We start from the raw sequence: 12,965 nt of genomic DNA, 5'->3' as shown, positions 1-12,965 counted from the left end.
ACCTTGGGCAAGTCCTGCCTCCTTTGGAGCCTCTGTTGCATCACCTGCAATCAGGCCTACCCTTACATGAAATCCCTGGCAAGGCTACCATGAGGACAACGTTACGTGTAAAGAGATATGTGAAGGCCCTCAATCAGCTGAAATGCTGGGTATAAAAGCTGATGATTCATGACCATGTACAGCTGAGCCAGAGTGATGGGAAGAGTGTCTCTTCTGGGGCAGAGACACAGAAATGAGCAAAGGGCACTAATGTGGCCCGTATTAAAAATTGTCCAGGGCCATTTGTGCCACGATAGAAACTCAAAACCCAAGTTACAAGGGTGAGATCAAGTGAAGAACTAGGATACTCCTGGCTTCCCCAGGGCTCCAGAGCTCGCGGGGGAGAGAAGAGGTGGGAGCAGAGTGGACACACAGGCTGCTGGGGGGAGCTGGGCTGCCCGGGTGTCACTCTGGGCCTTCCCTGGCTGGCTAGGTGACTGGGAATAAACTAGTACGCCTCTCTGCGTCTCAGCTTCCTCATCTGTGAAATGAGGGTGGTATAATTGCCTGCCTCTGGTGGCTATTCTGAGGGTGGCGTTAAAAGGGAATATAAAATCTAAAGTGTTTAGGGAGTGCCTGGCTCATGGAATGCTCTCAGAATAAATGGTAATTACCATGCAGACAATGTAGTATTGGCACAGGCATGCATACGGGAAGTCAAAGGATCAACTCTTTGTGAGTTCAAGGGCACCGGGAGGAAGGGTTATTATTGGGAGTGTGAATTCTTCCTGCTTTGCCGGAAGAACAGGGACCAAGGGAGCCCCTCCCACGTACCAGTCCTTTTGCCAGGGAGGAACCTCAGAGAGTTCTATTATGCAGGGGCTGGAGGGAGTGCCAGTCAAAGCAGGTGCCCTGAGCTACACACATACACCTGAGGCCCGTCCAGGAGATACGGACAATCTGGCCAGTGGCACTTCAGCTCCTGACACATCAGACACCAGACTGTAACTTGGGACTCAAGCTAAGTCCATTGTCCTTCAGTGAAACCTAATTTATGCCCAGATGGATTAAAATTCAGAGCCAGAAGTCTATACAGTTATTACTTTTTACCCTAGAGTGACCTCTTTTGGTACATTTTTTCTTATTTATAACTATGCCTCTCAGAGATCATTGGATAGATTTATTCTGACATAAATATGCAAATTAGGCTATGTATGTCATTTTAAACATGTTATCCTAGTGCACATGGCCATCATGTGTGAAGGGCCCAATGGGTGACAGGCCCAGCATTGGGTACTTCACCCACTGTATCTCAGTTATGGACAAGACACAGCAATCTATTCGTTATATTTGAGATTTGATTTTGGCAAGTGGGCATGAGGTTTGTTTTGGACTGTGCCTTCAGGTTGACTGTTGACAATTCCATATGGTTCTCCCTGACAGCACCAACTGACACTCTGTGTGTGATTTCAGTAAGAGCTGCCACGGTACGAGAAAATCAGGGGTATATTCTATACTGTGGAAACCACGACTGCCAGGCAGGTATCAAAACATCCAAATGTAAAATCAGCACCGCATCCAAAGTAAACATTATTACCATGAAAAAGAACACCCAAATGAAACCCTGGAATTAAAGACAACCCTAAGTTTATCAAATTAGCCATAAAAAGCTGATATCTCCTAGCACTTTGGGAGGCCAAGGCAGGAGAACTGCTTGAGATCAGGAGTTCGAAGCTGCAATGAGCTATGATGACACCGCTGAACTCCAGCCTGGGTGACCGGTGTGGGGGAAGGGGGATGGCGGGGAAGCTCATTTCTCTCTCTCCCCTCCCCCGTCTTTTCCCTCCTAACTCCTACTGTCCCATAGTAACCCCCTTACCTTCCACAGTATTCTAGGAGATTTAAACCAATAAATAACAATAAACAAACAAAAATAAAAAGCAGCAATAATAACAACAAACCCTTTGCAAATCAGAGGAAGTTCATTTCCTTACATGGTTTAATTTTATTTATATATAACAAATAGGCCTCTACAAAAATAATTTCAAAACCTCCATGTTAAACTTTTGAAATTCCTCACAATGCAGATGTGACATTTTAACAAGTAACATGCTTTTTTTTCTTAAAGGCACGCACTAGTATTTTTTTCCTATTCATATATTATCATTTTCCAAACAGGAAAAATCTTATTCAATTATTTTATCTTTTTGGGGAGGATTTATAAGATGCTGCAAATGCATATTATTAACAAGAGAGATGAGTGTGGTTGAGATTTAAACCGGCATAACTATACTTGAAAGGTTCACTATTCATTTCAATAAATCTAAGCTGATGCCTCTTTTGACATTATAGTTTCATCTGGCTAAACCCAGCCATATAGCTCGTAAAGGTCCCTTTAGAATTGCAGGTCCTTAAAGGCCCATTTGAAATGAGACCTAAGACTGTTTACAAGAAGAACAAATCATCTCTGAGAGATCTGAATGGACATTAAGTGCCCTGACTATGAGATGTTTGCTCAAGATGGATGTATATCAAATTTGGACTAAATTCACTGAGCAAGAACTAGAGTCCTTTTTGGGGGTGGAGGCTTATGCTATAAAAAGTTATAAAGTTTATATAAAATGGTATAAGCTCATAATTAAAGCCATACCACACCTTGAGAACATTTCATTGTCATACACTAGCCATTTTCCGTCTTTGTTACATTTAAATTACTAAGCACCCAAAATGCTTTTGACACCGGGATCCTTCATTCTGTACCACACTGAGCAGGGCCCCGCTGACATGCAGACACGATCCTATTGGCCTTCACCAGAACGCAATCCATTTTCCACTTGAAATCGTATTTTGTTTCTACTGAAAAACTGACCCCAAATGATTTCCTTTGGAATAACCACAGTGGTGTTTGCTTTTATTTTTTTCTTTTTTACCTTCATTGCTGGGCTTTTTCATTTCTTCCACCCTAATTAGTTTCTTTCTGACTCTGCGAGTGGAGTTTACCAGCTTGTGTAACCTCTTAAACTTCACCGACTCCTCGGTCTCATCATCCGATTGTTCTCTTGACTGGCAAAGAAACAAAGGAAAAGTGAATCAGATAATTGCTCCAGAGCCCTGCCCTTGCAGCCAGATGCAGCTGGCCTCGCTGCCAGTCGGAACCTTGGCAGCTCTGTCGCTGAACTTGGAGCACCAACAAATTTGCCCAACAGGTTTACAGAGCCCACATACCATCGTAAGGTCTACAATGCAGTGGAGAATTAGGTCCTAGGCACGGAAACACACGCCCTTGCCCTGGAGTGGCATGTGGGACATTGGTTTCAACTACTTCCCCGTCCTCTTTTAGGAGAACTCCGGCAGGACTCTCTCCCCAAGGCCGGCCCTGCGATTCCAGTTACGCTGCTGTGGTTTGGCCCATCAGGACTTGCTGTGTAACGTGGTCATCAACTACTTCTCCAAACCAAAATTCTGTTGACTTTTTCCAGTCCTTCCCCGAAAATCAAAAACAGCAGGGCAGGAAAGGGGAAGACATGCAAAGAGCCTTCTTCTCGCCCATTGGTCAGGACCGTCTGCCACATAGCAGCCATGCCTTCCCGCCTCTCCCGGCTCCTTCCGAGGGCTCACAAGGCCAGCGTGAGGACAGACCTCGCATTCCTCCAAGACAGACAAGGGAAAAAGCTGACCTTTCAGCCATACAGCACAGTCCATATTCCCTAGCATCCCGTTTCATTTTGCAGGGATTCAGTATGTTCGAGCCCAGCTGTTTTCCCTCAAGTATCAAACATTACAGAGAGAGAGAGAAAAAAATTCTCTCTCTGCGGCAGTGACCCAGGCTAAAAACAATCCTTTCCTTGTGAACAAAATGAGGGTTTCATTTCCAAGTCAGCTCCAACATTCAATATGCAGCTTCCTCTGTTGTATCTGTTCAAAATGTGAGAAAGCAAAAGAGGTCTCCGGCTAAACGAGCGTGCTGCACGGGCCGGGTGCCGGGGCACGCCTGGGAGCTCGCGGCCTCCTGTGCAGCTGGGGACCAATTCCAGCTCCTCCTGCACGTCCTGACAACAACCCTCTCTCCATTTCCTCAAACTCGGTTCACAAAATAGTAGAGAGAGAAATGCCTCAAACTCAAACAGAAAACAAAAACAAACCACATCTCTGAACACGAGTCAAATGTGGAGACTTTTTCCCCCAAGAAAAGCTTGCATTAATCCCAATTTTACAGACAATCAAATAGAGAAGCAAGAGTTAGCAGGGAACAGCTCAAGAGGAGAAGAGGCAGAGATTATATGAATTAGGCATAGAAATGGTGCACGTGTGAGTCTACCAATATTTTCTTAGCACCATGGCACTCTGTAAGGGATAAAAACAACTCATTTCCTGGCCTCTGTCCTCGCCCTGGAGCTCACAGCATACAGCCATTATACATGCTCCCTGTCTGGGTATCAGGCAAATCATTCACCCACTTATGATTAATTATGATAAACTTATCATCAATAAGGTATCAGGACCGGAGTACTTCTCTGTCTTCTGTGAAGTGTATCAATATCTAGGTTCAATTTCTCTAAAATTCCTAGATAAAACGTGGCATGCAGATTTGATAATTAAAGTTAACTACTGGTTGCCTGGTAATACAGAATAGAAACTGGACCCGAAGGTAATGGGTGAGGGAGGTTACATCAGATGCTGGCAATTATGCTTAGGGCATTTGGACTAAAACTTAAAATGTAAAGAATTAAAATAAATAATAAGTATTGCTCCTAATACATACTGGTATTGTCTGCTTTGAATATCATTTTTACTTGATTGAATTGTTGATGCGTGATGAAGCATTCGGAGTGGTCAACCAGAGGAATGAGAACTTGGTTTTAACCCTCATTCTGGATAATTGGAATCTGAATGACAACCCACAGTGCACGGAATTATATACAAACATTTAAAAACATTCTGACTTCTTGATGTAGTTCAAAAAGCCAAGCAATTTTAACAGAGGAAAATTAACAGAGGAAGTATCAGCATTATGTGACAGAAGATCTCTGTACACTATGTCTTTAACCCTTACATTAAAAAATGTCAAAATCAAGTGAAAATGAAATAAGCACAGATTGTTTGTAATCAAGACGCAGGAAGCTATATTACAGGATGAAAATCATTGATGTGTATTTCACCCCCACACCTAAGTTGTTGTTGGTTGTTGGTATCTTTGGGTGTGGGGGTGTAAGGATTGAGGAGAAATTAAAAGAGAAATGGGATATAGAATGAAGTAACACAAAAATCTTAGTCCACAGACACAAATCATATGTAGGAAAGGCGCATTAGAGAGAACTTTTCAGGGAGAAATCGAAATAGTTAAACCAGGACAACAGACCTAAAGGCAATGCCCCCTCACAAAACGCTGCTTTCCTCCGCCCAGATACACTGCGGTGAAAAATAACTTATTTCAGGTCCTTATTTAACTGTTTTCACATGTTCCGTGTGTATTGTTGAGAAACACGAGCTCTTTAGAGCCTTGAACTAATATTATTTTTATTTTTCTAGAAAAATGAAGGTTTTGGAGGTGTTTGCCATCACAAACCATGGCAACCAAGAACAACTTTTGCATTACAGTTTTGGAAACCAGACAAGACAGATCCAGCACAATTTATGTGAAGAAAAATGTAAGATAGAACCCAAGTCATTCAAGAAATATGTCTGTGTATATATATATATATATATTTTTTTTTAAATAGAAAATTTCCTCTTTAGTCAGCCTAGAAGTTACTAGAGTTCAACAATGTATCCCAGGGATGCTTTTTATTGACGGAGAGGTGCTGACTTCTCACTTCCTCCTGAGTCCAGAGGAAAAAATGAGTCGTGAAATATTTGCCTTTAAAAAATTCTCTCCAGCTGTTTTAACACAAAAATGCTGTAAACGGCATGCATTTCTCCTAAACTGAGGGTAAAGCTTAAATTCTTCATATTTCTCTTTTTAATAAGCATGTGCAGCTTCCCAAATGCTGAAAACAATATATTGTATCTTTTTATTCAGGAAATATACCACCAGGGACGGGGGTTTGAGAAAATTTTTTAAAATCAAGAAACATAAAAGAATATATAATTTTCAAATTAAAACATTATATATATCTACTTTAAAAGAAATCTTTCCACTGGAAGAACTTTGGAGACTATAAAGAAAATCTGCATTATACATAAAATAAATGATCAATTCTAAGAAATAGGCTCAGAACTATTACAGAACAGGTTTTAAACAAACTAAAGCGAAAAAATAAAAGTATATATTCATACACATTCAAACATGAGATGGTGTCACCCCGGGGCTGAGCACTAAAATAAACTTTTATACGATCATCTTCCAAACGAGAAGGTGAACGCAATCATGTGTACGGCACAGCCCACCCCCCCCCCACCAAACTTTCAAAAGAAAAAGGCAACTTATCCCACCAAAAGATGTGGAAAAGTGAATTTACAATATTGTAAATAGAAACATTTGATTTCCAGCCTCTCTTTTGCAGATTTTTCCAGCAGAAAGCCCATATGGCTCAACTTTTAATTACTTTGGCTAATGCTATATGTAGTAATTCTGTGGTGAATGCTTAAGTGTTTCATTTCTGGTTTCCATAGCAACATTACATCAGATTGCAGACAGCTGGCTCCACAGTTTTAAACCATAACAAATTGACCAAGCCAAGGCACAAAACTATAGCTGCTTTAAAGAGATAGCGCACCATTCGGCTGCCAGGGCGCTGAATGAGGAACCTATGGGGCGCGTTTGGCACTCGGGGGGAAGGGTGGAGCCTCTTTCCTTAACAGCTTCTTTTGGAACAAGTGCATCCTTGACACATCTGCAATGTTCTAATAGGAAAGACACGGAGCCAGCATGGGGAACTTTTTATAACACAGCTACATTCGGCATGATCAGAAAAAAGGAACACAAGGAATAGCATCTGTAAGTACAAAGATTTATGTGCCGGATCTCACTAAAAGCGTCCCCTTCACTGCTGAACGTGAGCCTGTCACTGCTGGTTGGTAACAGATACTTTACTCAACCCTATAACAAACAGCTCTTGCAACTATGATGCCCAGAACAAATGCTTTCCAAAAGCCACATGGCACTCTTGTGCAGGCACAGTAGAAATGTGCTATAATAAAGGTTAAACCAAACTTGAAAGAAGCAACTAGACTCTTCTGGGGACTGCTTGAGACCATGCTGAGCACAGGATTCCAACTATGCCCTTTGCAGAAACACTCTCACTCAGCTTGCTTCACAAGCTCCAAACACTCAACACACTGTCACAATTAACACCCAGACTCAATCAACTTATCTCCCTCAGTGCCACATAACATTCTGAGATATTCGGGCATTTCTGAAAAGTACTTTGAAATCGGAAATGTATTTGCTTGTAAAATTCACACAGTGGTCTCTTTTTAACCTGTTGCATGATCAGACATATATGCTTCCACTTTCTAGGTCTGCCTTGTCATGGCATTAATCCTAAAGTTAAGAGAAGGAAGCCGATCAGTTGTCAGCTTATGAAAAGCAATGTGCAACGCTGTCTGAATTCAAGCCCTCCCCACGAAAAGCCTCCACTGTTCACAACTGAGCTCCAGCCCATGTATGCTCATTCTCTCAAATTCTCAAAATAACATCCACTATTCTTTTCCAAATGCTATACATTATCACTGGCTGAACGCACCAGGCAAGAATGCTCAGAGTTACCAGGTAAGGAAGTAAACAGGGGAAGGAGGAGGACAAATCTAGAGGGATTTAAGGAAAAAAAAAAAAAGAGAGAAAGAAACATCAGAGGCAGGAGCAAGCAAAAAGCTTTTTCTTGAAGCGATAGAAAATGCATTTTTTTTCCTTTCCAGTTAAACACATTCAGTGACTTACCGGCTTCGGCATTTAGCAGGCCTGAGAGGCAATTTTGAAGATGTCTGTACCCCCCACCCCCTCCCCACTCGGAGAGAGTCTTCACTCTTGTTGCGTCAACTCTGCAATCTCAAAATTAGGATTAGGCACTCCTCGAACATGTTCCTCTGGAGTTACATGATCGGGCAGGCTCTGCAGTCACAGCTGAGGATCCGAAGAGAAAGAGGGGAAGACACTGGATTCAATTAGCTCCTTTCTGCTTGCTGACTGATTCCCCAGTCGCTTGCTAACTGCATAACTTGCAAGAAAGGCATAAGTCATCAGCTCTAAGCAAATCTCCTATTCACCACAAGGAAAAAAGGGAGTGTTGTGCATGGCCAACAATCCCTGTTTTCACTGAGGAAGGCTCCCTGACCTCCTGCTGGCCTGCAGTTCCTTAATTACTGTCTATGGAATTCCAGAGAAAGAAAAAAAGAACGCGAGAATCTGAGCAAATCCAGGACAGGGACTAACCCTTAAAAGTGACAGAACTTAAAAAAAGATCCCGTTTGCAGATAGTCTTCTGAACACCCCCTTAAGGGAGTAGTCTCGATTGAAAATAGACACCTTCCAGTGGCTATTTTTGAAATTACTGAATTAAAACTTATGATTTTGGTTTTCTCCTAGAGTTCTCACTTTCTCTCTCTGTCTCTCTACCCACTTCTTTTTTAAATTTTAACCACCGGAGTAAACGTAGGCTATTTCCCCTTCCCTGAGGCGTCTAAAACTGTCTTACCAAATTGTTTCAATGCTCATTTCAGAGCAGCTGAGTTCTCCTGCATTCTGGAAACGTGAATGTGTGTCACAAGATGATCATTTAATTTTCTCAGGGGTCTCTGGGGAGCAGGAGGCACATGCTGTTACTTAAACAGAACATTGTCTAAACAAGACAGGACTAAAAACCCATATAAAGTCTCCATGACGTGGGCTGCAAGTCACGTCTGTCTGTTCAGGGCTAAGTTCATTCAGCTGGGTAAGTCATTTATTCCCACTGCGTAAGTCATTTATTCCCCCATTTATTCCCCCAGTTTGAGTCCTATTCCCAGGTGTCTCTCCCATTGTGTGAGCTTTATGTATTAGGTCAGGACCTGTCTCTTTGTAGAACATCACAGAACTCAAATACCTGGCTGCACAGGACTCACCAGCGAGTATAAACCATGATCCCTCCTTAAAATGACAACTTTACATCTGGGCAGGGGCCAGAGGTTACCTAAACTAAAAAGCAAAAGAGGGGAATCAGAACACAAAGCTCTCAAGTGGAAGGCAGACGTCCTAGATTCCGCAACAGACCGCCAGCACACCGTCCCCTAGGCTCCTGTCCTGGTCTTCTTCCCTGGGACCTCTGGTACCTCTCACTCTTCAGCAAGAATTGCATCAACCCCCGACTCCCCCAGTCTTCTGCCCAGCAGCGTCCCTTCCCAACCTGTGTGGAGCTTCCTCTTCTTTCTCCCAGCGAGGGTCCACCGCACCTTCCCTATACTGCCTCGTTCCCGTTTCCCGAATCAACTCTCCCACAAAACATCCCTTCCCCACCGCCCTCTGAGGGCCCATAGAACCTGTGGCAGGTGCGTCTCCGATGTTGCACTTCCAATACTCATCTATACCCACGTCCCAGATGCTCACGTTCCCAGGCACTGTGCCGAGCGCTTACACGCAGGACCCCGTTTCACAGACAGCAACGGCAGGGGCAGAATTTGGGACTGCGTGGTTTGCTCCTGTGCTTTACCTGTACAAGGACTTTCTTTCCCCAAGACTGACAACCACGCTGCAATGTTGGGCTTTGAGTTCCTTAAAGCTGTCATTAGAAGTCATCAGTTGAATCTCCTCATTACAGTATAAAAACTAAGAAAATAAGAATGCCCCAGTGAGAATGGGGTAAAGGGAAGAGGATTAGCCCAAAGCCTCTAGAATCAAAACCACCTGGCAAATCACTTTACTTCTATGGGTTTTAATATTCCTACGTGTAAATTTGGTATGATAACATTTACCTTACAGCATTGTTTTAAAAATTGGGTACATATGATCAGCAAATGGAGTTCAGTAAGTGCTTATTACCCACCTGTGCAGTCTTCTATTTGTTATTGAGTGGAGTCCAAACAACACCTATTTTCCTTCTCATGAACTGCTCTTTTCCATGCTGTGTACATCGCAAGGACAGAGGCAAAGTTTTCCACGTGGATGCTAGTGATGAGGCCAGCATCGCAGGCTGGGGCTGAGCAGGCTACTTAGGTGCAGAGCACACTCTGGAATGGGGCAGGCATGGGTTCGGATCCCGTTATGCCACTTGGGAAGAGCATGCGGCCTTGGGCATGTTTCCTAACCTCTCTCGTTTCTAAAGTAGACAGTGAGAAGCCTCCTAGCACCCCTGAGAGGATGAAAGGAGACCTTAATGTGAAGCCTAGTGCCCGGTAGATCAATGCAAGACATGCATGATGTCTGGGCATGAACTATGCAGACACCACAAAGAGGGTGGCAGGAGGGACACATCCCAATTCTTCCCTCCAGCACATGGTGTCCTCCTCATGGCGCTTTACCTGGAGAGCCCCCTAAGGCAAAGAGAAAAAGGGGTGATCCTGTCCACCACTTCTCGGTGTCACTGCCGGCATCTCAGAAGATGACTCAGGTATTTACGGAGACACTCACTGTTGGGCTCTCCCTGGGGACCCAATGTGGAATTGCCTTTCAGAAGACAGGAAGCTCCACGGCGGTGCGGCCCTGTCTGCTGGGTGTCCCCTCGCTTGTATTCACCGTGCAGTGTGCACCTGTAGCAGGCCCTCCGTAAATACAGTGTGATCAGTGTGGAACACAGAAGTTTAGACTCTTCAGACCTGAAGCTCCCAGACCTTGCCATGTATCCAAATAAACTGGGGAACATTTGCAAGGCTAGACTGAGCCAGGGCACCCTGGAAGGCTTCTTGGTGGAGGTTAGGGGGATAGATTTTATGAGAGAAGGGCAACGCCGCTCATTTTCTGGGTAGTGGACTTGAACTTACCCAGCACACAGGAGGTGTCCAAACTTGTGAGAACAGATTCCAGCATTTGACTCCTGGGCTTGGGAACTGTTCATTATTAGTCATAGTTCCTCGGAACAAGGTCCAAAGGCCTCATCGTGGAATATGTGGCTTTGTGTGGTCAGATTCTGACTCTTATTTCTGGTTTCTGTGTGTGTTATGTGCCACTGTTCAGATACTCTGTGCAAAGGACCTCTCAGGGTACTTGGCTCTCACTTCTTCACAGCATCTCAAACACCCATCTCTCCACCTGCTGGTCCCTCTTCTGGGAAAAGCTCTGCTCATTCCATCCACCTCCCCACCTCCTACTCATCCTTCAAGATTCAGCCTTGTGTTGCCTCCTACAGAAAGCCTTCCTGGCTTTGCCCCCACCTCTCTTAGACTATGTGGCTGCACCATAACCTAAACATATTAATATTTTATCCACAGACTGAGAACACGTATACTGTAATCACTGGATTATGCAGATTCTCATTAAATGTCATGCAGACAATGAGCATGGCATCTGTATTCTAGTAATATTTGTTGTTTATTTGACTACACATGATAAATTACAGAAAATATGGGAAATGCAAAAACACACAAAGGAGAAACAAATGACCTATCTACCCACACTCAGAAAAATTAGCAATATTTTAGTTCATGTCTTCCCACTTTTCTCTCTCTCATCCACATTATACACCCTTATGTTACTGTTTTTTTACAAAAAAGGACGACGTTTGATCTTCAGCTTCTCCCCCTCACACAGTCATTATCGGTGTCCCCAAAGACTCCCTGGAGGGAACACACACTGAGTAGAAACCACACGCCCGCCCATAATCGCGGTCCCTCTCTGAGCCACACTGTCGCCTCTGACCCTGGAACCTCAGTGTACACTGCCCAAACTGTTCTAGAACCTGTTTTTAAAAATCAATGTTTTGGAAATATTGCCATGTCCACAAATGTTCAACAAACAAAATACAACATATTAATGATTCAGTAGTATTCAGTCATAAAAGAATCCCATATTTACTTACATAATGCCCCATGATCGTTGGACATTTGCCTATTTCCAGCTTTTCAATATTATAAACAATTCTCTGATACACACTTTGTGGTAAAATTTATAAAATGTCCAACACATTCCTTTTTTTTAGAATACATGATTATAGAATTGATGCGTAAAAGAAAGGGCATATCTTTAAGACTTTTGATACCTATTAACAACTTGCTCTGAAGAAAAATCGTATTATGTAAAAATATCTCACAAGCAGTTGCCAACACTGAGAATTACGATATTCTTTTCCACTTAGGTAAGTAAAAACAGTATCTATGTTTGGGCTAAATGAATATTATATTTCCTGATTTGAATGAATGAATGAATGCACTGACTCAAGGCGTTAGAGAAGGCAAGGAATGCAAACATGAGGACGCTGGCATTGCCTGGGCTCACAAGGCTTACAATCTGGAAGTCTGAGGGTGGGGAGAGCCCCAAGAGAAAGTCAGAGATATGATTAATATACGTCAACTATGATAACTGCATGAGAAACACACACAGACACAGGGACTGGGATGGGCGAGAACTCACCTTTGGGGAAATTGAGACATACTTCAGTGAAGGGAAGGACACTTGCCATGGGTGTGGGGACATTTCCGTGTGCCTGTGAGCCTAGAAGTCCAGTGTTTAGATGGCCCTGAGGCCCACCCTGCCCACCCTTAGATGCCCGCCTATCTAGACAAACAAGAGTTCAGCTGATGCCGCTGCCTTTATAAACAGCATGTGACACCAATCAACAACAGCTTCCCGGCCCTCCCCTTCTCCAAGCTTGATTTCATAATCTCCCCAACATGCCTGATCTCCCTCCGTGGTCCAAAAAGTGAAGCATTCAAGGTCCCTCCCTACCTTAGGGGCAGCACACTGGCTCTGGCCAGCCACGTCCAAGATGTTCCCAGCGCTGAGAACCCAGCAGTGGGCCGGCCATGGTGGGAGCCTCCTTGTCACAGTCATCAAATTAATGTGTTATTCTTTGTGTTTACAGAAAAATTAGTCTCACTGTTTAAATAAGTTAGAATTACTTAAAAATGTGTTTATGAGTTGC

General features: G+C 43.5%; 1 protein-coding gene across 4 annotated transcripts in view; it reads right to left on the bottom strand.

Moving 5' to 3' along the window:
* SASH1 (SAM and SH3 domain containing 1) overlaps positions 1-12,965 on the bottom strand; it is a 166,977-nt gene that overhangs the window by 31,965 nt on the left and 122,047 nt on the right. For 2 of the 4 annotated variants that reach the window (XM_069487626.1, XM_069487627.1), the window contains exons 1-2: positions 7,859-7,870; positions 2,910-3,042 (exon numbers count right to left, since the gene is read on the bottom strand). In XM_069487626.1, the coding sequence (XP_069343727.1) occupies positions 2,910-3,042; positions 7,859-7,870 (145 nt within the window). Of the gene's footprint in view, positions 1-2,909; positions 3,043-7,858; positions 7,871-12,965 lie in introns of those variants that run through there. The other 2 variants (XM_069487623.1, XM_069487625.1) reach the window with 1 other exon arrangement.

The sequence above is a fragment of the Eulemur rufifrons genome, chromosome 15 (genome assembly GCF_041146395.1).
Source record: "Eulemur rufifrons isolate Redbay chromosome 15, OSU_ERuf_1, whole genome shotgun sequence".
In the NCBI taxonomy this organism is placed as follows: domain Eukaryota; kingdom Metazoa; phylum Chordata; class Mammalia; order Primates; family Lemuridae; genus Eulemur; species Eulemur rufifrons.
The sequence above is the reverse complement of the archived record's forward strand: the minus strand, read 5'-3'. Positions and strand labels throughout refer to the sequence as shown.